At 58.8% G+C, this 24,005-nt stretch overlaps 1 protein-coding gene across 4 annotated transcripts in view; it reads left to right on the forward strand.

Moving 5' to 3' along the window:
• Positions 1-24,005, forward strand: part of NISCH (nischarin) — a 33,352-nt gene extending 9,347 nt beyond the window's left edge. Inside the window, exons 4-21 of one of the 4 annotated variants that reach the window (XM_032411421.1) lie at positions 2,965-3,013; positions 3,931-4,094; positions 4,479-4,574; positions 5,723-5,818; positions 7,028-7,180; positions 7,854-7,922; positions 8,444-8,629; positions 8,803-8,931; positions 10,045-10,158; positions 10,442-10,553; positions 14,705-14,829; positions 16,017-16,066; positions 17,111-18,511; positions 20,174-20,609; positions 21,033-21,189; positions 21,649-21,777; positions 22,252-22,413; positions 22,776-24,005. In XM_032411421.1, coding sequence (XP_032267312.1) covers positions 2,965-3,013; positions 3,931-4,094; positions 4,479-4,574; positions 5,723-5,818; positions 7,028-7,180; positions 7,854-7,922; positions 8,444-8,629; positions 8,803-8,931; positions 10,045-10,158; positions 10,442-10,553; positions 14,705-14,829; positions 16,017-16,066; positions 17,111-18,511; positions 20,174-20,609; positions 21,033-21,189; positions 21,649-21,777; positions 22,252-22,413; positions 22,776-23,386 — 4,239 coding nt within the window. In that variant the 3' untranslated portion in view covers positions 23,387-24,005. Of the gene's footprint in view, positions 1-2,964; positions 3,014-3,930; positions 4,095-4,478; positions 4,575-5,722; positions 5,819-7,027; positions 7,181-7,853; positions 7,923-8,443; positions 8,630-8,802; positions 8,932-10,044; positions 10,159-10,441; positions 10,554-11,106; positions 13,022-14,704; positions 14,830-16,016; positions 16,067-17,110; positions 18,512-20,173; positions 20,610-21,032; positions 21,190-21,648; positions 21,778-22,251; positions 22,414-22,775 lie in introns of those variants that run through there. The other 3 variants (XM_032411422.1, XM_032411423.1, XR_004300374.1) reach the window with 3 other exon arrangements.

Raw genomic sequence — 24,005 nt, forward strand, 5'->3', positions numbered from 1 at the left:
GAGTGCTGGGCGGGCCCGGGGTTACTCCTTGAGCACGGGCACAGGTGCTGCAGGGTGTACGTGGTCGCGGGCTCTGCCTGCGCAGACGTGCTCAGAGTGGCAGCCGCCGAGCTACAGCCTGACCAGTTCATGGCGCATTTGTGTGCAGCTCAACTCGGGATCCTGGCAGGCGCCCGACTGGCGGGTCTATAACCCATTTAGGGATGGGTGTTACTGGTTTTTTTAAGTGTAGCTAATTTTATTTTAACTGAATTTTTTTTTTTTTGAGGTATAAAGAATGTCTTTTTTAAAAAATGCTTCTTAGTTCAGACCTTTGTGGCACCCCGAAGCACTTTAGGTCCCTTCCGCCTAGATTGGGTGAGGTGTGGGGGCGTCACCTGTCCGCACAGGTGACCTCCTAGCAGAATCTGTAGTGACTTAGACTGGGGCGGGTACTGACTCTGCACACCTTTGCTCTGTATGCAAGGCTGGCTTAACCAGAACTCTGAGGAGGCCAACAAAATTCTCCTCTCAGGAGACTTGTACCGTAAACTCAGGGGCCGAGGCATCCCTGTGTTCTCTCTGATGAAGTCTCCGCAGGGGGAGACGAGCCTGGGAAACTAGGTAGTGTTGCAAAAGTAGACAGTGTAACATTAGTGTGCACTTCCTGTGCCCGGAAGAGCGGAAAGCAATTGTCACATAGTTTGCTTTTTAGATTGCTCAGAAGTAAAAAACCTGCTCTCTGCTTAGCATCGGCCCTTGACCCTCGCTATCTTGCAGCTTTCTGTGTTTTCCAGAAATGCCAGCCTTGTCCCCTGAGGGGGTGTTGAGGGCAGTTGCCCGAAGAAATGTAACATTGTTAGGTGTGGATGGAGGGCAGGGAGCCCTTTCCCGAGGGAGACCTTCTGGGAGCCCCAGTGTCACTAGCACGGGCCAGAGAGTTGCTGCTCAGGAACCTGCCTCTTTCAGGGCTGACCAGGTGATGCTCACAGCAGCGGGCTGGGGAAGTGCTGACTTAGACGCCTACCACGGCGCTTAAAACTGTTGGTAGAGAAACGAGCATTTGGATCATTCCAGGCTCTTACTAATCTTCAGTTCTTTACTGCTGTCAAGGAAACTAAATTGAGTTTAGGTCGTTGCAAGAGACTGAAGTTGAGCTTCGGCCTGAACGGAGAGCCTCTCTCCTCCCTACCTGGAACCCTCTCCTGCTCAGAGCCTGTGTTGTCCTGACGGCCCCTTTGCATCCGACCTTGGATCTTGCCAGACCCTGTGCTTCTTAATGCTGGGGCTGTGTTTGCTCATTTCCCCCCTGCCCCCCCGCACTGGGCTTTTTGTCCACTTGTGATGCCGAAGGGGGGTTCTTCTCACACTGTGTGTAAACTGAATTTTGAGAAGCTTAAAGAAATAAACACATTTTTAAAAGCTAGCATAAAGTATTAAAAATAATAATAATAAAATAAAAGCTAGCATAAAGTATTAAAAAGAGGAATATCTCTATAATCTTGGGATGGGGGAAGAGCCCTGAAGTCACAAAGGAAAAGAATCACATATTAAACAACTTTTTTTTTTTTTTTTTTTAAAGATTTTATTTATTTATTTGAGACAGAGAGAATGAGAGAGAGAGAGCACGTGAGGGGGGGAGGGTCAGAGGGAGAAGCAGGCTCCCTGCTCGGCAGGGAGCCCGATGCGGGACTCGATCCAGGGACTCCAGGATCATGACCTGAGCCGAAGGCAGTCGCTTAACCAACTGAGCCACCCAGGCGCCCTTAAACAACTTTTATAAAGATGAAGCATCTCTGTGTGTCAGGAAAACCGCCACAAAGGTAAGAGGCCTGCATGACAGGGAGAAGATATTTGCAGCATATAAACAACCGTCAGCATATCCATCATGTATGAAAGATAAGGAGACAAACCACAAAGAAAAACAGGAAAAGGACACTCTGTCTCCTGCAACCTGGTGCCTTTTGAGTCCCATCAACATGTGAATCGCACATCCTCGTGGCCGAGATGTCCCCATGAGTCATGAAGGCAACCGCGTGGTCTCCGTCCAAGCCTGTTTACCAAAAGTCCCGTTGGCTGCCATCTGTCAGTTCGTTAAAATTCTTACCTGCCCGATGTCGGGCTGGGGGCCGTGGGGTCCTGCCATCCCCAGGATCACACACGAAAGTGCCGAGGCAATGGCTTATGTACAGAGATAGACTTCAAGGCCAAGTCGCTTTGCTGCTTCCTGGCCATGTAACACTGGAGAGTACAGCAACTCTCTACCTCAGTTTGCTCATCTGTGAAACGGGGTTCAGGATGCCATCTTCCTCGCATGGGGCGTTGGGGCCGCGGAGTGAGCCAGGCGCTCAGGCATCGCCCACCATGGTGTAGATCCCAGCACGCCAGCTCTGAATATGACTGAGGGCTTAGTCTTTCCGGCCTCCTGAAAGGAAGTCCTTTCCTGCCTCTTTCTTAGGACCCTGGGGCCATGGGGACTGTTGCAAGGCTTGAAGGACGAGCACAGGCAGAGAGCCAGCACTCACTTTCTTAAGGCACCTTTGGAACATGAACGAAAGTAGAAACGGTCACTCTCAGAAGAAACAGGACTTCCTCTCAGCCACGCCCTCTCCCGGGATCCTCTGGGGCCAGTTTTGGGGGCTGCTGGCTTCCCAGCTGACTGCGAGGATCGCCAGGCTTGGCCAGCCTCCCAGGCCTCGTGCCACAGCCAGGGCCTGTGGGTGCTGAGTCGCGCGATAGTCTGTTCCTGTTCTTCCTTTGAAGCGACATTCCAGATGTCCACAGGACTGGAGATACTCTGTTTCCCCTCCTGGGCAATTTGATTTATAGTTTCCTCTCTCTCCTGTCGTATGTTACAAGCTCTATTTGTTTTATTAACTTTCTAGAGAGTTGACATTGCAGCAACAGAGAGAGTAGCTGGCCGGGAGTGTGAGTCCGAGGGCCTGGGGGCAGGGGAACTCTAACTGCGGGCTCATTTCTCTGCAGGAGATAAACGGCATCACTGCGGCACTGGCTGAGGAACTCTTTGAAAAAGGTATGTGGCCGGGAGTCCCCAAAACAGTGGCCACTCGCCCAGACTTGTCAGGCAGCCGGGATCCAGGGTGGCACGGAACTCCTGCCAACGAGTGCGCACCAGGGCCCACCTCCCCAGGGTTGCTCAAATCCCTGGGCCTGGTCCACAGCCGAGCCTGCCTGTCTACCTGCCCACCGGCCCTACAGGCAGCCAGGTCTAAGAAGCTGTGGTCTTTTACCTTAGGACTCTTGAGTCCCCGTGTCAGGGGCTAACCCCAGGCTCAGGATCTAGTCCAAAGCCCTGTGGTGGAGTTCTGGAAGGTGGGTGACCTGCTGCCATCTTGCACCTGCTTTGTCCTGACCTGAGAGAGTTGAGACGTCAAACAGAAGCGAGTCCTGGGTCATGACCCTGCCAAAGAGCCTCGTAACAGTAGCTAACGTGTAGTGAGCGCTCCTGCCGTTCAGCCTCATGTCGGGCATCTCCCCGCCTTCCTTCCAAGCGGTGCCGATGAGGTCACTGAGGACGAGAGGGGGCCTGGCCGGGAGGAGCAGAGTGAGGACTGTTGAGAACCCCGCCTGCTCGCAGGTCCTGCGCTGGGCTGGCTCCTTAGGCCCCGCCTAACCTCGGGCTGTGTGCAGGTTGTGGCGTGGGTCTGCTGCCCCGACGTGCCTCACACCGGCTTGGTCCCAGCTCAGTGCCGCAGATTTTGACTCGGCCTCGCCTCAGGGAGGCTCCCCAGTCGCACATTCTCAGGGCCCTTCCCTCCTTTGTAATCGTGTGTCCTGGGTCTGCCCTGTGCCCAGCGTGAGCTCAGGACCATGGCTTCGTCCTGAGGGTGCTTGCCTCACGCTTGCTAACTGTTGGCCAGGGGGGCAGACGCCCCGGCTGCCCAGTGGGGCCGGGGCCGGGCGCTCACCCTGGGGGCACGGCTGTTGCAGGAGAACAGCTCCTGGGGGCTGGCGAGGTCTTTGCCATCGGGCCCCTGCAGCTGTACGCGGTCACTGAGCAGCTGCACCACGGAAAGCCCACGTGTGCCAGTGGGGACGCCAAGACTGACCTCGGGCACATCCTGGACTTCACCTGTCGCCTTAAGTACTTGAAGGTAAAGCTGTGGTAGCTTGGAGAGCCTCTCGGTTGTGGGCATGGAGCCCAGGTGGGGCCGAAGAGCTCACTGGCTGGCAGTGTGTGTGAAGGTGGCTGAATGGGCCCTGGGAGCTGGAAGGCCACCTTTGGTGTTCTTGGCACTGCACTTCTGGCAGTGAGCACCAGGGGGCAGTCGTGACCCAGGGCCCCCTTGCTTTAAACTTTGACTTTAGCCTGCTTTGTTGACCACGCAAGTGGTCAGTGGAGGTACGTGCCTCCTGCGCCTCACGTGGCCCGGCAGAGCCGCAAGTCAGGTCTGCAGCTGCTGCAACAGCCCCCCACGAACGTGGCCGGGGAGCACTTGGAGCAGCGGCCCTGATTCAAGCCCTGTGTCTGGCCACAGGTTTCTGGCACAGAAGGACCATTTGGAACCAGCAACATTCAAGAGCAACTCCTGCCTTTTGATCTGTCAATATTCAAGGCTCTTCACCAGGTGGAGGTAAGACCCAGGACCCCTGGAGTCTAGGCGGGGCTGAGCCCACGCGGGTGTGGTCTTGCTTCTGATTACTGTGGCTAGAGAGTGTGTCTGGGCTTACCCGTCAGGCCTTGTTGCTTTCGTGTTTGTCAGTATGTGACAGACCCCCGCTAGGCAAGTCAGGCCCATCTGAAGGTCTGGAGAGAGAGGGGCCTCTACTGCTCTTGGCTGGTCTGCACGTCTGCTCTGGGCACAGGCAGCGTGTGGACAGGGTGGAGCTCCAGCACTTGGCTCTTTCTCCTCATGGCTCAAGTTGAAGTGCTGGGAGGGCGTCCTGAGGGTCAGGCAGAGCCATTTCCAAATCTGTGCCTCCCAGAGCACACCCCCAGAGGGCGTTGAGGGTTCTCTGCCCTCCGGTGTGCCCACACCTAGCAGGAAATACTTTGTGTTACTCACTACCAAATTCCCGGGTTCACGATGTCAGTTTTGTTAACATTTTTTAAATGCAAGGGGCCTCAGTAATGGATAATTTTTAAAAATGCTTTAAAGCATCTATTTCTGGAGTGTGCTTCTGTGTTCAGCCCTGTGTCCTGATGGACGCTTCTCGATGGAAGCTTCCCAACAGCCCTATGAAATGGGTATTTTTATTCAGAAAACTGAGGGTTCGGGAGGTAAGGAAGTTTGGCCAGGACCACACAGTCAATGAGGGGAAGCTGGGATCTGAATTCAGCCAAGTCTAACTCCAGAGCCTCTGCTACCCATGGGACTATTCTGCCCGCACCATTCTGGATTAGTCCCAGAGACCTTGAGGACCACATCCCTTGATGGGAACCTATGGTGTGTGCCTCCGCCAGAGCTGGCTGAGGAAGGACCGGGGAGTTAGAAGAGTGCCTAACTCAGCCTCTGCTCGCAGGGTGAGGCCCCACAGTTGGGGCGTGTAGGTGGGTAGCGTTCATGGGCGTGCTTGGGCGTGTAGCCCTCCCTCCTCGCTGCAGGGCAACCAAGGCCAGCGAAGCAGGGCTGGGTGAGCAAGAGGGCACATCGTACTCACTGTGTGCCCAAGGCCCTTCGCTCTCAAGTTGTGCTTTCCAGAGCTCGCTTTTCCTGTCCACCTGCCAAGCCCTAGTCAGCCCTTACAGCCTTTTCTGAGATGCAGCTGTTTTTTGTTCCAGATAAGTCACTGTGGTGCCAGGCACATCCGGGGACTCGTCGCGTCAAAGCCCACCCTAGCCACAATAAGCGTCCGCTTCTCCGCAACCTCTATGAAGGTGAGCTCCACCCGTTTCCTGCCGGGGCATGAGGGGCAGGGTCCTGCGCCGACGCGCCGCGCTCCTCCGTGCTGAGGGCCGGTGCGAGCGTCCCAGCTGTTGCCGGACGGTGGAGGTTGGACCTGCCCGCTGGGCGGCCGCACACTCATGCGGATCCTCCCACTGCTTGACAGTCCCTGGGACGCTGTGGTCTGTGTCTTCGTCAGAAATCCACACTGTTAAACAAGAGAGTTGAAGGAACCGGGTCTCCCCACCCCCACCCCCCAAAAATGTCACTGGTTTTGGAGGTGAACAAATTGCTAAGTAGTGGCAAGGGACAGAATGTTCATTAGATTGATATCAATGTTCCTCTAAGCTTAAGAAGCCCTGGTTTCATACTTGTTTGTGTCTTGCCCTGAGAGGCCTTGAGGTAGACAGGCCAGGTTGTGGAAATGCTGCTCGCTCTCGTTTGTGTGTGAGCAACAGAAATACTCGAATTGAGAAAGTAAGGGGTTTCTTTTCTGTTTACCTTTCTGTGGATTACATCTTATCAATGTTAAAATCCTTCTGCGGGTATAGAACAAACATAGTGGCTACTTCTGTGACTTCCAGTGTCTGATCCAGATTTGGGTTTGGTGAAATCTTGAGGCCGCTGGCTGAGATGGGCTTGTGTAAAGAGCTGGGGTGTTGGGCAACCCGGCTTCTCTCCGAGGCGCTCCCTGCGGCCTCGCTGAAAGGGCCCAAGTGGATCCATCGAGGGAGGAGAGGTCTTCTGGGCATCAACTGCCAAAACAGGGAGGCCTGCCTTCCTGCCCTCTGATGGTGCCCCTGTGTCCCTGCTGCTCCCCTGTGACGTAATGGGCAGTAATGGCCTACTGTCCTCAGTGGGGACCATTTCCTCACTGGGAAAGCACCGGTCCCTGGAAACACCATGAATTCTGATCTTCAGCTCCTGAGGTTTAAGCCAGAAAAGGCAGCACCACAGAGCAAAAGGCTCTTCTGGGTTTGAAAAGCATTTGCTAATGAGGCAGGGTCAGAACACATTCCAAGTGGCTGTTAGGTTGCTAAGCTTTTCAAGTATTTCACAATCGGGGAAAGCCATATGAACTGAAGCCCATTTTAATGCAAGTTTACTTCCACATGCTAAATGTGCTGAAGCCCTTCCTGAAATTTTGCAATGATTGTGTTGCGTGAGGCCAGCTGTGGTGCTCAACAGATGTTCTTACACAGGAAGTCCTTGTTCCCGAAGCCTCGGAATTTGATGAGTGGGAGCCAGAAGGCACAGCCCTGGAAGGCCCTGTGACCGCTGTCATCCCCACGTGGCAGGCACTGACCACTCTAGACCTGAGCCACAACAGCATCTCCGAGATTGACGAGTCTGTGGTACGTTCTCAGCTGCAGGTGCTGGGGGCTTCTCTGGCCTGATCACACCCTGAGGTTGAGTATTCAACTTGGCCTTTTCAGAAGGACCATGGAAAACCTCTACCCAGTGCTCTGTGCATTGCTTCAAGTTTTTAAATTAATTTCTAAGTGGGATTATTTAAAATAGGTGAGGTGGTGGTTAGAGCCCACTGAAGCATATTGATCGCATGCACATTTGATAAGAGAAACATAGTAAGTGCGGACATTTACTCCCAGGGAGTGGAGTGGAAAATCACTCCATAGATGCCAGACACACCCCCATAAGAGTGACATGCAGATAGTACCTGGGCAAGAGGAGAGCGATTCCTGTATTTGCACTCTTTGGAGGGGTTGGGTAGGGCTGAAGAAGAGGGATGAAATTTCTTCCCCGTCTGGGACCTTGCCACTGTCCGTTTCACAAGCCAGGGCTTCTTTAGGAACAGTGGCCTGTGTTCAGCACTGGGGGCCCCGTGTGCCCCTGGGATAGGCTGCTGGGTGGGCACGGGAGGCGTCCCAGCAGCAGCCCCACAGAGCTGTCCGGCTGGGGCGTCCGTGGTCAGGAAGAAGCATCTCACGGTGTCTGTCCACCAGGTACAGGGGCCACCGAGGGTCCTGCGTCCTAGGGTAACCTCACGTATCTCTCTTCTTTCTCAAGAAACTGATTCCAAAGATTGAGTTCCTGGACCTGAGTCACAACGGAGTGCTGGTCGTGGACAACCTGCAGGTAATTCATGTCTTTAAAGACCACCTTCTGTGGGCTTCTCGAGGTCCTGTTCTCCTGAGAGTTCAGGAGGCTGATGCTGCCCTGGGAGCTTGGCCATCCCCTGGGGTTTTCTCTCTTAGGCCCCCAAAAGGTGTCTGGGTGCACGGGAGGTTTGTAAAGGCGGGGTCTGCTGGTGTCCCCTTAGGGTCTCAGTGACGCACTGGGCGATTGTTGCTCTAGATTCAAAGAGTGGGGAAAAGACGCGGAAGTATAAGTTGAGTGTGATGAAGACGGTACACCTCCCTCACGGTGACAGACAGCCTGATTTTCACAGCTGGCCCCTCCCCTGTGGGCCGAGATGCCTCTGCAGGGGGTGCCCCGGGGCCGTGGCATGTGCTGGGGAGCAGGGCTGGCCCTTGCCAATAGCTGTCCGGGGCAGGTGGGCGTTGGAGGGTGGGAGGCCCGCCGCGTGTTCGTGGCAGCCCGCCTGCTCGGGAGCCCGGGCCTGACCCGGTTGTGCCCTGTCCTCGATGCCGCTGCAGCACCTCTACAACCTCGTACACCTCGACCTGTCCTACAACAAGCTCTCCTCCCTGGAAGGGGTGCACACCAAACTGGGCAACATCAAGACCCTCAGCCTGGCGGGCAACCTCCTGGAGAGTCTGAGCGGCCTGCACAAGCTCTACTCCCTGGTCAACCTGGACCTCCGCGACAACAGGATCGAGCAGGTGAGCCTCGGCCCGGAAGGCTCCCGGGGTCCTGGGATGGCTGTGCCTGGGAGTTTCTCACCCTGAAGAAGAATGGTGGAGCTGTCTCGTGTTGAAAAGAGGCCCTCCGACGTGTTGGCCTGTTGCCGAAGCATTCAGAGAAGGGATGAGGGAAGGGAACTCGTTTCTTGCAGATGGAGGAGGTCAGGAGCATCGGCAGCCTCCCGTGTCTGGAGCACGTGGCCCTGCTGAACAACCCCCTGAGCATCATCCCTGACTACCGAACCAAGGTGCTGGCTCAGTTCGGAGAGAGGGCCTCCGAGGTAAGCTGCTGGGCGGCTCTGCTCTGTCAGAGAGACGGCCTGGATGGAGTCTGGCTCTTCCCAGGCCGTGCCGGAGGCGATGTCCACTGTCCTCTGCCTCCCTGCTTCAGAAGGACGGTTCCGGGAAGTCTGCTGCCTCCCCAGGGGGAGATTGCCCTGCCCCTTCTGTGGGGGCGCCGGCGGCCCTGGTTCCTGCTGGCTGCTGTCCTGTCGCCTCTGTCAGAGCTTCGGGCCAGGAGGGCTCCCCACCAGCCAGCAGGCACAGACCCAGGGTGGAGGGACTGTCTTGAGCCTGTTAAAGCCACGCTGTGTTTTGTGGACGGCAGACCTTAAAGGGTTTGCCCACCTTTGCCGTGCGCTCCAGCCAGCATCTGCTGCCTGCCATGCATGCTCTGGCCACCTGCTGCCATGCCAGCCACACAGACCCTCAGCCGGCTTCACCCGTCCTTTCACTCTCGAGCAGGCCTCTCCCCCTTCTCCCCAGATCCCAGGCCAGAAGATACCTGGGCGTCTGTCTGCTTCCTTCCCCCCCGCCACCCTCCTCATCTCTTTTCATAGCCCCCCGCCCCCTTTTCCCCCCCCCCCCCCCGCCCGGGTTCACAAGATGCCCCCCCCCCCCCCCCCCCCCCCCCCCCGGCTGCATGCCGTGGCAGCAGCTCTTCCACGGGCCCTTGGGACTGTCCTCCGTCGACCACACTACCAGCCCTCACTGCTTGCTAGTCACAACCCCCTCCTGATTTGCAGATGGGGGTCCCCACCTGTCTGCTATTCCTATTCCCCGTGTCTTTGCCCTCCCAGGTCCCCAGCCCAGAGGCCCTCCCCTCGTTCCCACTGATTGGAGTTTTGCCATAATTGGGGGCTTGGATCAGGTCACCACCTTCCCCCACCCCAGCCACCCGAGAGGCCGTCACAGTGCCTCTTGTACCCCCTGTGCACAGCGGGGCTCCCAGAAATGGCCCGGGCAGTGGGGGAGCTCTGGGGTCACTTCCATGGGGGGTGAAGAGCTCACCTGCCAGGGGGCAGAGCCTCCCTTGGCCTCCTGTGTCCTCGCGGGGCCCCTTCCACTCTGCTTCGTCAACCCCTGTGCTGATGGCCACTCCCTGAACTCTGTAGGTCTGTCTGGACAACACAGCAACCACAGAGAAGGAGCTGGACACCGTGGAAGTGCTAAAAGCAATTCAGAAAGCCAAGGAAGTCAAGTCAAAGCTGAACAACTCGGAAAAGAAGGTGGGTCTTTGTGTGGGAGGTGACAGGAGTGATGGTGAAGAGCCAGACAGGGCCGTGGAGCACTCAGGGCCCCTGTGTCCTGGCCGCACCCCTCCATGTCCTGGCTGCTTGACCTTGGGCAAGCATCCTCCCCTCTGTTCTCCCCTACTCGAGGCGGGCGGTGGCGGCAGCTGCCACGCGGGGTTGTGTGGACTAGGCGGGACCGCCTTCACCATCACCACGCTTGTGAGAGCTGGGAGCTCCTTCCTCCTCCCCTGGAGCTGACTTGAGCACTCCTCCTCAGATCATTGAGGATTCCCGGCTCTCAGCTGCCCCCTGCGTCCGACCCAGTGGCTCCCCTCCCAGCGTGGCTCCCACCGCCGCCTCCCTGCCCCAGCCCATCCTCTCCAACCAAGGTAATTGTGTATGTGTCTTGCCAGCTAGCAGAGTGGCACAGGTCCTGCCTGGGCTCCCGGCTGGGCTTGGGGGGAGGTGCCGGCAGGGTTCAGACACAGGGAGGGCATGGCGCTGTCTGTAAGCGGCACCTCTTGGGGTAGCGGTGGGGGGGTGCCGGCTTGGTTTCAGCTCTGTGGTTTGCTTAGCAAGGGTCCCCAGTTGGCCTCAGTCCCACATCCGGTTCCCATAGGAGCCCAAGGGTTTCTGGGGGGGGCCCGAGGCTGCCCTTTGAACAGGCTCGGGCCGCTGCTCCCCCGCAGGCAGCATGGGCAGATTGGCTCCTTGCTAACGGGACGCCAGGCCCGGTGACTTTCCTGAATCGGGCACCCCGACCCCTGTGTAGGAAGCTTTCTTTTATCATTGCCTCATCTCTATGGCTCTTGCGGTGTGATCCAGCCCCAAACACTGTGTGTGTGGGGCCGAGATGGGCTGTCCGTGGACCCGTGGAAGACCAGTTCCCTTCACCCGCCCACTGTCTTAGCGTTTTCAAAGGGCTTTCACCTCTGAACCCAGGCATCCTCGGAGATGAGTGAGTGAAGCAGGTCCCATGAGAGTGTCTGCTGGCCCGGCCCCCACGGAAGAGGGGAGGGTGTGCCGTCCCGAGTGGAGCCAAGGCTCGGGACACACAGGAAAGAACGCCGCCCACCCGCCCGGGCTCCTGGAGACGCAGAACTTGGTGTGAGGTCTTGGGAAAACAGTTTGACCCTATGTTTCAAGAGCCAGAAAAACGTTCCCGCCCCTTGACCTGGTAATCCCGCCGGTGGGGATTTTATCTGAGTGGGATAAGTTGATGGGGAGCTGCAGCATTATTCACGCTAACAAAACATGGCGTGTGACAGGCGTCAGAGGGCGCGAGGGGGACCGGGCTGTGGTACGAACTCTGCTCTGCTGCCATCCCGCGGGGGGGCCGAGGGGAGAAAGGAGACGCGCTCAGGTTGAACCGCGACGCCTGTGGCCGGCAGCTCACCGGGGTCATGACCCTGAGGTAGGAGAGAGGATTCACGAGAACGGAACGGTGGTGTTAGTAAGGGCCAGAGTAATTGTCAGTCTGCTTCTGTAACACTCTTGACTGAGAAATTCTGGGGTTTTTTTTTTTTGTTTTTTTTTTTTACATGAAAAGGAGGAGGGGGTTTGTATCCCTGCAAAGAAGCTTCCCTGCCGCCGGGCCAGAGCCCTCTTGGGGGCCACCAGTGCTGCCCCGTCACAGCACCCGCCAGCCTGCGGAGAAGCCGTGGGACTAGGCCTCTGGGGGACGGGGAGATGTGGCTGGTCCTCGAGGCCGGGCACCTGCCGGTTCTCAGTCAGCGTTTGTCGAATCGATGAGCGAGTGAGTGTGTGAGTGAACGAGCAAGCGGAGGACCAGCCGGGAAAGCGCAGCCCGTGGGGGCGGGACATGAGGTGTGTGCCCCCAGAGCTGCAGCTGCGGGCAGCCCCTGGGTGGGCAGGAAGGCGTCTGCCCCGCTCCCAGGGACGTGTCACAGACTGGCTCACTGTAGTCTGTACACAGCCCCCTCCCCCCCCCGCCTCTTTCCCGGCTACCAGACATTTAGACATTGTCTCCAGATTTGCACCTCTTATGAATAAAACTGTAGTGGATGTCTTTGTGTGCACATCTCTTTCCTTTCTGTGAGAAACAACAGAATTCGGGCCCCATCTAGGCACTCTGATGCCTCTCGTCTCATCCTCTGAGTGACCCTTCCTGACCACTTGTTTGTACAGTCCACGGGCCAGGAAGGAAGCAGAAAGACTGTGCCCGTCCACATTTCCTCAGTTCCAAACAGGGCGTGGGTGGGTAGCGGCAAGAAAACGTTGCTTTTTCTCACTAAGGAGGAGTCTGCAGAGGGTTGTGCTCAGCCCTGTGCTACCCGTCCAGGGTCTTGCCTGGATGGGCCAGGATTTCTCCCAAAGGGAGCAGCTCTGCTCCCAGCCTCCCCCCTGTAGATATAAACATACTTGTGAATAAACTGGGCGCTATCCCGTTAACACCAGGCCTCTGGTTGTCTCAGGAGCTGTTAGCCAGCTTGTTGGAGCCATGGAGGATTGTGACCAGTAGGGGCTGACGGACGAAATGCCAGAGTTGATTCTTCAGCCAGGTCCATAGAGAAGTGGTTAGGAGCAGGCACCCGGGAGGGAGGCAGCTCAGTTTGCATCCCAGCTTCCCTGGCCGTGTGCCTTCAAGCAACGTGCAGCCTCTCTGAAGCTCTGTTTCCTCAACTGTGAAGTGGACATACCCTACTTCATCGTTTCTAAGATGCACCCGTTTCCACCGTGACTTCTCTGAAATTGAGATGCGTCTTTCAGTCATGGCGTCTCATAGTCGCTGTCAGCCAGCTGGTACTCGTGATGGAGTCGTGTGAACGCCTTCCGTGGACACCCGCTAAGACCAAGATGGCGCCCCATCCACGCATCTTAGATTTGATGAACTGTGGTAAATAATGAGAGGCGTGCATGAGCTAATACTGGGGAAGCGCTTAACGCTGCTCCTGGCTCGTCAGGAATGGTCAGTAAGGGCTTCCCTTCCTTGCGTCCTTATTGGGCGATTCCAGATGACCAGGACAGTGCCCCTAAGGAACCTGGAGCCTCTTGGGGAGGTGAGCTGCTGTGCCCGAGGGCAGGATGACGTGGGGGCGTTTGTAGAAGGGAGAGGCATGTCTAGAGCAGAGAGGGCTTTGCAGTGGAGGTAGTGTGTGAGGTGAACCTCGAAGGAAGAGAGGATCTGCGTGTGAGGGAGGAGAGGGGTGGACTCCAGGCGAGAACCGCACCTCGTGCATGGCTGCGCGCTTGCCGCCCCCCTGCCTGCGCATAGTGCCCGCTGCTTCGCTCGGGGCGTGGGGCTGGGGCTCTGGGCTTGGGCTCTGGGCTCGGGCTCTGGGCTCGGCTAGTCTGTGGGCAGAGCCCCTGGGCTGCATGGGTTGTCCTGTCCCTGGGGGGCAGCTGAGCTGCACAAGGGCCCGGGATCTCTGGAGCTCAGTCATTTCACTGAACCATGGTGACTGGTGGCAAAGCCAGGCAAGCCCTGGGCTCCTTCAGACCTCTGAACCTGGGGGTCGGTGTTCAGCGTTCTCCCAGCTAGCTACATTTAGGAAAAGGTTTTTAAAAAGTCTTTACTCTCCACCACTGTGGAAAATGGAGTGAAGTAACAGGCCCAGGCAAGCTGTGTTCATCGCACAGCCTCAGCAGGGTTTAAGAACGCCGGGTGTTTCTGGGGTGCATGAGTCAGTGCGCTGTCCGTGGAGGGTCAGCGGGGAGTGTCCTGTGGAAAACGGGCCATGGGTGCTGAGCACAGTTCGTCCTTGCCAGCCCCGGAGGAAAACAGCCTGCGAGGAGGCCCGGCCTCACGCGTGAGGGGTCCTGAGCCCTCGCATGTCTGTGAAGCTTGCAGAGATGTGTTAGTGGGGTGGGGGGCCAAGTTCAGTCATTCTCCTAGAAAGAGGTTCCAGGAGTGAACACGTTGAAGGCTCTTGATGGACATACTGCCACACTGCTCTCCAGCAGGCAGGCCAGCTTGTGCCCACTGCCCGCCTCTGCCCAGTTAGGCCAAGGCCAGAGCAGGCTGTCAGACCTTTGCCAAAGCAAGGCAAAACTGAGGTCATGTTTCGACTCGCCCTTCTGCGGTTCCTTGTGGGGGTGCGCCTTGCTTTCTGTGTTCTTTCCAACGGCCATTCCTTTGTGGGACGGCTGCTCATGCCTGCGGTCTCCTAACGGGGTTTCCAGCCCGCCCCCACTTCCGTCCTTGTTATCTGGAAGAGCCTTTTATAGATTAAAGACACACATCTTTGTCAAGTATTGCAAGTACTTTTTTTCTCATTTCATTTTTATCTTCAGTTTTTTCTTACAGAAGTCTGGTGGTTACATAGTCACACACATGTCAATTTCTTCTTTGGATTTAGGCTTAGAAAGTCTGTCCCTGCCCTGAAGTTAGATAAGCAGTCATTTGTTCTTTTTTCGAGGTTAAGATTTCCGTTTTTAATGTTTTCTTCTGTGATCCATGTGGCTGGGTTAGGGGGTCTGACGAGGCCCCTAGTCCTGCCGGAAGCCTGAGGGCCCAGCCCTGTTTGTTGAATGGCTACTCTCCCTGCCCACCCTGCCCGCCCGCCCCTGGTCTCTCCAGGTATCATGTTCGTGCAGGAGGAGGCCCTGGCCAGCAGCCTCTCATCCACGGACAGTCTGACACCCGAGGACCGGCCCATTGCCAGGGGATGCTCTGATTCCTTAGAGTCCATCCCTTCCGGACAGGTAATGCCCCCCCTCCTGTTTCTGGGGATTGCTTATCTCTGTGGACCAACTGTCCTGCCGGGGGCTGTCCGGAAGTAGGATTTGCCTCGGCTGGAAGGTGGAGGTGGCCTGGCTGGAGTTGGGGCAGATGCTGCTGCTGCCTGGTGCGCTCTGCTTTGTGATGAGCAGTTTGTGTTCCTTGTCTGTCTGTCCGTGTTTGTATGTATCTGTTTCTCGTCTCTGTCTGTCTCTCTCGGGGCTAATAGGAACAGGCAGTTCTCTCACCAGGCCCTTAGGGGCAAATCCAGATGGCCCTTAGCCGCCGCCCCCCTCCCCTGCCATAAGTGGACTCTCCTGGGAAAGGCAGTTCAGAAAGCCCTAGGTGGGGATGGTTTGGGTCCCACACCCATCAGGAAGACTTTCTCCACTGTTGCCTGGCATGCTGGGCTCTTCCTCCCGCTCCTGCATGTTACCCTAGTAGTCTGGGACACACTCTGATTCCAGCACCTCCTCTGTGGCTACTGCTGAGGGTTCTGGAACTTCTCTCTCTGTCCTGGGAAGAGAGGAGGAAGGCAGGTGTGATGTGGGGATTCTGCTTGGTTCCTGGGCCTCCATCCAGCCCTGTGTTCAGTAGTCCAGGGTGACGGCCCTGTGACCCTGGGCAGTTTGCGGAGTCCTCGCTCTGTCCCAGCACTCCTTGGCACTCCTCCCTCCGCTCTCCCCAGGGGCACACAGTAGGGGGTTCCCGGGCCCTAGGTCCTCCGCACTGCCCAGAGACCACTGGGAGGGCCTTGCCAGGTGCTGCGTAGCCTCTGCTCATTGAGATCTCTGCGGGCCAGTTGCCGCATTGCTAGACTGTCCACTTGGACCCTCTGGGGTGGCATGAGGAGCACTCGGATGCCAGACCTAGGGGCACGTGCTGAGCTGCAGAGTGGCAGGAGGCTCCGGCCCAGGGCCTGGGGGCATGGGCTGGGGCCAGACAGAGGCCGCAATCGCAGCCCTGTAGTGCACTGCCGTGTAACTGGCTGAGTCTCTCTCGGCCTTTCTGGGCCCCAGTATCCGCCCCCGAGAGAAGCGTGGGGATGGTGAGGAGCTTCCTGCAGGGTGGTGAGCTGGGGCAGGGTGCCTGGCTCAGGGTCCGGCACCCAGTAGGTGCCAGGAAATGGCTGCAGCAAGTAGGGGGCTCACTGCATGTCCTTCTTCGTCAGGCACCTTCTGATGATTTACGGGACATACCTGGAGCTGTTGGCGGTGTGAGGTAAGGAAGAGGTTAAGAAGGCATCCTAGGCCTTCTGCACATGCCCAGCTGTGGACTAGTGGGAACCAGTTGGATTTTGTTAACAATCTGTTCGTAGAAGTGCTTCAGAGCTATTTCTTCCTTTAAATAAATAAACAGCAACGAGGTGGGCTCTGGTCTGTTTCCAAATCCTAATCGCTGGAGTTTGTCTGACACGTTATCCCATACTAGGGGTCAGCAGATCAAGGCCGATTTGGTCCACAGCCTATTTTGTACAGTCTGAGCTGAGAATGATTGTTACATTCTTAAAGCACTGCTAAAAAAAGATTATGTGGATGGGCTCTTCCAAAACCTGAGGTATTCACCCCCTGAGCCTTCGTAGAAGTTCTGTATATGCTTTTTCACGGAGGCCACAGTAGCCAAGAGGAGACAGCATGTTTTTTTTAAGATTTTGAGAGAGAGCACAAGCCGGGGCCGGGGGTGGAGGCAGAGGGAGAAGCAGATTCCCTGCTGAGCAGGGAGCCCGATGTGGGGCTCGATCCCAGGACCTGAGATCATGACCTGAGCCGAAGGCAGACGCTTAACGACTGAGCCACCCAGGCGCCCCAAGAGGAGCTAGCATTCAAATGTGAAAGTCCTAAGACCCACCTGGCTTACTCCCTGACTTCCATCCCAGAGGCCGCTGGGTGCCCCTGAAGGGAACCATTGTCAACAAGTGACTTCATGCCCTTGAGCTCTCGTTCTCTTTGGGGCTCACAGCCAGCCTCTGAGTGACTGAGAGGTCTTTCTGTTGCTTTTGTTGGGGGAGCCCGTGTGGTGTGGGTAGGACAGGGCTGAGCGCCTGTGGTCTGAGCCCTGGGGGCGTAGACTCTCACTGAGCTGGCAGTCCCAGCCTTCCAGCACCCCGGCTCCCGACTGGGGCACTTGTCATGGACACGGGCTCAGCTGTTTCAAAGGCTTGGGAGACCCTTGAGCTGGTCCGTCAAGGCCACATGCAGGCTTTGCATGTGAGCGGTAGGGCTGGCCCAGCCCAGCGTGCTGTTGACCTGTCCTCTCCCTACGCAGCCCGGAGCATGCGGAGCCGGAGGTTCAGGTGGTGCCCGGGTCTGGCCAGATCATCTTCCTGCCCTTCACCTGTATCGGCTACACGGCCACCAACCAGGACTTCATCCAGCGCCTGAGCACACTCATCCGGCAGGCCATTGAGCGGCAGCTGCCCGCCTGGATCGAGGCCGCCAACCAGCGGGAGGAGGCCCAGGGCGAGCAGGGCGAGGATGACGATGATGACGAGGAGGACGCCGCTGAGAACCGCTACTTCGAAATGGGGCCCCCAGATGCGGAGGAAGAGGAGGAGGGTGGCCAGGGGGAGGAAGAGGAGGAGGAGGAGGAGGAGGAGGACGGCGAGGAGGAGCGCCTGGCCCTGGAGTGGGCCCTGGGCGCAGACGAGGACTTCCTGCTGGAGCACATCCGCATCCTCAAGGTGCTGTGGTGCTTCCTGATCCACGTGCAGGGCAGCATCCGCCAGTTCGCCGCCTGCCTCGTGCTCACCGACTTCGGCGTCGCCGTCTTCGAGATCCCGCACCAGGAGTCGCGGGGCAGCGGCCAGCACATCCTGTCGTCCCTGCGCTTCGTCTTCTGCTTCCCCCACGGCGACCTCACCGAGTTCGGCTTCCTCATGCCGGAGCTGTGCCTGGTGCTCAAGGTGCGGCACAGCGAGAACACGCTCTTCATCATCTCGGACGCCGCCAACCTGCACGAGTTCCATGCCGACCTGCGCTCCTGCTTTGCCCCGCAGCACATGGCCATGCTGTGCAGCCCCGTGCTCTACGGCAGCCACACCAGCCTGCAGGAGTTCCTCCGCCAGCTGCTCACCTTCTACAAGGTGGCGGGCGGCTGCCAGGAGCGCAGCCAGGGCTGCTTCCCAGTCTACCTGGTCTACAGCGACAAGCGCATGGTGCAGACCGCCGCTGGGGACTACTCGGGCAACATCGAGTGGGCCAGCTGCACGCTCTGCTCGGCCGTGCGCCGCTCCTGCTGCGCGCCCTCCGAGGCCGTCAAGTCTGCTGCAATCCCCTACTGGCTACTGCTCACGCCCCAGCACCTCAACGTCATCAAGGCCGACTTCAACCCCATGCCCAACCGCGGCACCCACAACTGTCGCAACCGCAACAGCTTCAAGCTCAGCCGCGTGCCGCTGTCCACGGTGCTGCTGGACCCCACGCGCAGCTGCACCCAGCCGCGGGGTGCCTTCGCCGACGGCCACGTGCTGGAGCTGCTCGTGGGCTACCGCTTTGTCACTGCCATCTTTGTGCTGCCCCATGAGAAGTTCCACTTCCTGCGCATCTACAACCAGCTACGGGCCTCGCTGCAGGACCTGAAGACCGTGGTCATTGCCAAGACCCCCGCAACCGGGGCCCGGTCCCAGAGCCCCCTTGTGGAAGGCCAAGCTGCCGAGGACAGGGCCAGGTGAGACCGAGCACAGGCTCTTGGGGTGGCGGGGGGGGGTGGGCACCGTGTCTGAGACCATTCACCCCAAATGAGATCTGTGAGTGTCCGCATGTGTGAGTGGGCCCAGGGTGGGCCTGGGTCCTCTGTCCCTCCTCGGCTGCTGACCAGCCTCAGCATTGCCCTTGGCTCCCTCTGACACCCCGTGCCAAGCCTTACTCTGCTGGTGAGCCATCTACCCCTTTTCAGGAAGAACTGGGTCGCTGAGGGGCTCTCTCTTTGCATGTAATTCTGTGAGTTTTTCCAGAGGAACTTGTTGGCTGAGAGCAGCAGAGTCTGAGGTCTGAGTTTGAGAGCCGGGCGGTTCCCTCGCTCAGAGCGCCTTTCCTTCTTGCATCAGGGGAGACAGGGAAGTCGTGGCAGTCTTGTCCTATTCTTCCTCCCTCTGTCCCTGCGTCCTCTGTCTGCCTTCCCCCTGGCACCCTGCCTGGGCTTCCGTCAGGACCATCTGGAGCTGAGGCTAGAGGGAGGCCTGTGGGCTGCCGTGGTCCTACCCTCAGCTCACCTGCACCCAAGACTCCAGAGGGGCCTCGTGCCCTGGAGGGTGCCTGTCTTCTGCCACTGGCCCCTGGCTTCACACATGCTGGGGCTTCCCCAACATGGGCAAGAAAGCCCTTCGTCTGTTGGTCTTCCTGTTGTCTTGAGATACAGCATCATTTTCTCTTCTGTCCTTGTGGACAGTAGTAACGCTGTCCTCACCCCAACATCTCATACCTTCTGCCTCTAATCCCAGCCCCCCAACTGAGGTTCCGAAGGGGCTCCCAGCCTCTCCCTGGATGAATCGGGTACCCTTCTTGGGCCCAGTTTAAGTCCCATGGCCTCCCCCCACCGCCGAGGCCTCGAGTGGTGACACCTCGTCTCCCATTTCCATGCTGTCCCCAAGCGTGGCTGGAACCTGCCCCCAATGGGGACTGCATGCAGAAAACAGCTGCTCTGCTCTATCCCAGCAGACACATCTCTGCCGCAGGATGAGGGGGCACAGCCCAGGGATTTCTTTCGACGGCTGGACTATCCCAACAGAGAGGATGTCCAAAAGACCCCTCAGCCTGGGCCCCAGGCATGTAGGCCGGTAGTAGGGTCCTCCCCACCTCGGGGTCAGCTCCTAACCTGAGCTTTCAGGGTTGTGAGCATTGTTTGGTCTTGTGCTTGGAACAGACCTATGAAAACCCAGTGTGGCCACGTGGATGTTGGCGGGGTGGGGTGACAGCCTGGGCTGCCTGAGGAGGACCCAAAGGCAAGCTGAGGGGCCGTTTGGTTTTGGTTCTCACCTCTGGTTGCACTCAGGTCCCGGGCCTGGGCACCTTGGTTGGCGCTCTGGACTCTGGAGTGGCATTTCTGATGCTTCTACAACCTTCTGAAAATGAATTCTTAGTCCATGGGCCGTACATCTGGCCGTCCCTGCCTGGGGTAGCAGACTGCCTGTCTTTCCCCCGACCACCCATCTCCCTTCTAAGAGCAAGGGCCTGGTACTTTCCCTTTGTTCTGCTTCCTGTGGGGAACCTAGAGATGACATCCCCGGGTGACCTCAGACATGGTGCTTGTTCCATCACACTCTGAGGTTGTGTGTGATAGGACTCTCCACTCGGGGTCCCGGTGCTAACACAGTATCTCTCGGGGGATTGGGAGGTGCAGCAGTGACCAGCGGCCCCAGGAAGCCTCAGCAGAGACTCCAGCTCCAGCTCCAGCCCCAGCCCCAGCCCCAGTGGAGGCACCAGCCTTGGACCTGTCCCCGGTGGAGGGCCCAGCTCCAGCCCTGGAAGAGGCCTTGGGCCCAGTGGAGGCCTCGCTTCCATCTTCGGCCCCAGCAGAGGCCTCGGCCCCAGAGCAGTCCCCAGCGGAGAGCCCAGCCCCAGCCTCTGTGGAGGCCCCGGCCCTGGCCCCAGCCGAGCCGCAGGTGCAGGCGGAGGCCCCCGCTCAGTACCCAAGCGAGCACCTGATCCGCTCCACGTCGGAGGAGAATCAGCTCCCCTCACACCTGCCCGCCTGCCCATCCCTCCGTCACATCGCCAGCCTGCGGGGGAGCACCATCATCGAGCTCTTTCACGGCAGTATCGCCGAGGTAGAGGCCCGGAGCGGGCCTGCTGGCTGGCCCTCGCGTGCAGAAAGCTGGAGTCGCGGGGGGCAGGTCCTGGGCTGCCCCACCCCGGTCCGTTGTCTCTGCCACCACCTCTCCCTGTGGCCACTCCTCACCTTGGGCCCCAGACACACCCCGCCCCACACACATCTCCCACCCTTCCATTCTTCTCTGCTTCCAAGTTTATAAATGCATGGACCAGATGTGATGAGGGTCCTGTGCCTCCTCATCCAGGACTGCGGGCATGTCACTGGGACGTGCAGGTCACCAGGGCCGTGGGGCTGACCGGCGGGGAGAGGGGGGTGCCCTGCCCAGAGCTCTGTTGTCAGGCAGGCACGGCCTAGAAGAGAGTTTTGTGCCCCCCGCCCTGCTCTGCTTCGGGCCCAGACCCAGCCCTTCTGTGTCCAGGTGGAAAACGAGGAGTTGAGGCACCTCATGTGGTGCTCAGTGGTGTTCTACCAGACCCCGGGGCTGGAGGTGACCGCCTGCGTGCTGCTCTCCACCAAGGCCGTGTACTTCGTGCTGCATGACGGCCTGCGCCGTTACTTCTCCGAGCCCCTGCAGGGTAGGCGCCAGGGCCTGGCACCCGGGAGTTCAGAGCACGTGCCCGAGGAGACAGGCCGCGGGGCCTGAGGCAGCAGGGATTTGGCCGTGCTGGGCCAAGCCTCCCTTGTCTCAGGAAGGGGCCTTGACAACCATATTCTCTCCTGGAGGTATCATGAGAGACCTAAGGCCAGCACACAAGGCAGGGCCCGGCCAGGGCCCGGGAACTGGCGGGGGGCGAGGAGGGGCTTGGGCAGCCTCTGTCCTGTGGGACCCCAGTGGGAGCCTTTGCCAGTGGCCCGTTGTAGGGCTCCTGGTGCCTCGGCTGAAGCCAGGCAAGGCTCAGAGCCTGGAATGCGTGGCCCGTGAGGCTTTCCGTCCGTAGAGGCAGGGGCGGCTCCTTGCCTGCTGGCCAGAGCTGCGCACCCGGGACCCCCGTGCTTGCCTGGCACCACACTTGGTGCCTGTCTCTCCGTCGCAGATTTCTGGCATCAGAAGAACACAGACTACAACAACAGTCCCTTCCACATCTCCCAGTGCTTTGTTTTAAAGCTCAGCGACTTGCAGGCAGTCAACGTTGGGCTTTTCGACCAGTATTTCCGGCTGACGGGTGAGTGACCGCCGTGCTTTGTCCTATTTTGGGTGAAGGCCAGTGTCACCAGTGGGCTTCCACCTTCCATATGTGGGTGCGTTATCGCAGCCTGAGTTATCTCTGCTCACAAGCCCGTTCACCGGAGCGGGAGGAAGCAGCTTCAGGAACTGCTGAGCGTGCAGAATCCCCCAGGGCTCAAGTGCGAGGCGGGACCGAGGCGGCCGAGTGCCCGGCGGGCAGGGAGAGTGGGCCCAGGGCTCACGGGCAGGATGTTTCTGACTCACACTTCCTGAAGAGAGAAAGCTAAGCTTTTTCCCTAATGCCTCTGCATCCCTTTCCAGAAAAATGTCACAGCCCTTCCGGCCCAAGAAATAGCTATCTCCCCAGGCCCCATGATGCTTTCCCACGTGGATCCTCCTCTGGTCTCCGGGGGGGCAGGGATGAGGTGGGGGAGAGGCGGCCCGCAGCCGTGACCAGCCCCTTCTCCCACAGGCTCCTCCCCGATGCAGGTGGTTACCTGCTTGACACGGGACAGCTACCTGACACACTGCTTCCTACAGCACCTCATGGGCGTGCTCTCCTCACTAGAGCGCACACCCTCCCCCGAGCCTGTCGACAAGGACTTCTACTCCGAGTTTGGGAACAAGACTGCAGGTACCCCCCAGCCCGGCTCGGGCTGCAGCAGGCCCCAGGGCACCTCTCTCTGCCCAGGACCCCCTCTGCCTCGCTCACTTTCTCTCCTTCCCGCTTAGCCAGCGAGGCTTTTCCGTGGGCTTTTCCACGGCAGAGCCTACATCCCAGCAAACTCTCAGCCACCCGGCAGTTGGCGTCTCGAGTGCCTGCCGTGCGCTGAGCTGCTGGCCTGTGGGTCTCCGCCCGAGCGTGGGGGCCTGGAGCCACTCCCCTGCTTCTGCTGGGCCCTGGTCCTGCCATCATGGGTGGCTTGGGTTCACGGGTGCTCTGGGCCCCAGCGCCGGCCAGGCCAGGCTACGACCCTGGGGCGCCCCTCTCTGCAGGGAAGCTGGAAAACTACGAGCTGATCCACTCAAGCCGCGTCAAGTTCACCTACCCCAGTGAGGAGGAGATCGGGGACCTGACATTCACTGTGGCCCAGAAGATGGCCGACCCAGAGAAGGCGCCGTCCCTCAGCATCCTGCTCTATGTGCAGGCCTTCCAGGTGGGCACACCGCCCCCCGGGCGCTGCAGGGGCATGCTGCGCCCCAAGACACTCCTGCTCACCAGCGCTGAGATCTTCCTCCTGGACGAGGACTTCGTCCACTACCCACTGCCCGAATTCGCCAAAGAGCCACCGCAGAGAGACCGGTACCGGCTGGACGACGGCCGCCGCGTCCGGGACCTGGACCGCGTGCTCATGGGCTACCAGACCTACCCGCAGGCCCTAACCCTCGTGTTTGACGACGTGCAGGGCCACGACCTCATGGGCAACGTCACCCTGGACCACTTCGGGGAGGTGCCAGGTGGTCCCACCAGAGCCGGCCAGGGCCGTGAGGTCCAGTGGCAGGTGTTTGTGCCCAGCGCCGAGAGCCGCGAGAAGCTCATCTCGCTGTTGGCCCGCCAGTGGGAGGCCCTGTGCGGCCGGGAGCTGCCCGTCGAGCTCACCGGCTAGCCTGGACCACGGCCGGCTCTTGCCACCTGCCATGTCCGGCCAGGCGTCCACTCAGGGCGGGAAGCAGGCTTTCTTTGTTCTTTTTAAAGTGTTTCTCCCCCCTTTTGGGTCCCCTCGTTGGACCATCCTTGCAGAGAATGTGCATTCAGTGACTTCAGTGACTTCTTTCCAGTGCTGGGAGTGAAAGCGCCGGCCCCCTCCGGGGCCTCCCTGTGCCATCCGCCTCCCGTTGGCTCTGTTGCCTCCCCCTGGGGCGGTGTGGCCGGCGCGCCAGTGTCGTGTTTTCTGTCGTGGGGCTGTTATTAACAAGTGGCGCCGTGGGTCAGCTTTACTGTTCTGTGTCCTTCCCCGAAATGTCTCGTCCAGTCGTGTTGTCATTGTGGGAGTTCGCTGCTAATTGTGAAGCTGGTAGCGTAGTGCACATCAAAAGCTCCCACCCCGTGCAGTTTTCCAAAGTGGAGGCCTCTCCTGCCCCAGTCAAGTGGGAGAGCCCCATGGGGACAGGAGTCTCCCGGCCTTGGGGCTGAAAGGGGTGGTGGCAGGGGACCTAGAGCTGCCAGCACCGAGTGTGATTCCTGTCGCCTGTTTTCTCTATTCCAATAAAGCAGAGTTTGACACA

Source organism: Phoca vitulina, unplaced genomic scaffold, assembly GCF_004348235.1.
Source record: "Phoca vitulina isolate PV1807 unplaced genomic scaffold, GSC_HSeal_1.0 scaffold13, whole genome shotgun sequence".
NCBI classification, from domain to species: Eukaryota; Metazoa; Chordata; class Mammalia; order Carnivora; family Phocidae; genus Phoca; species Phoca vitulina.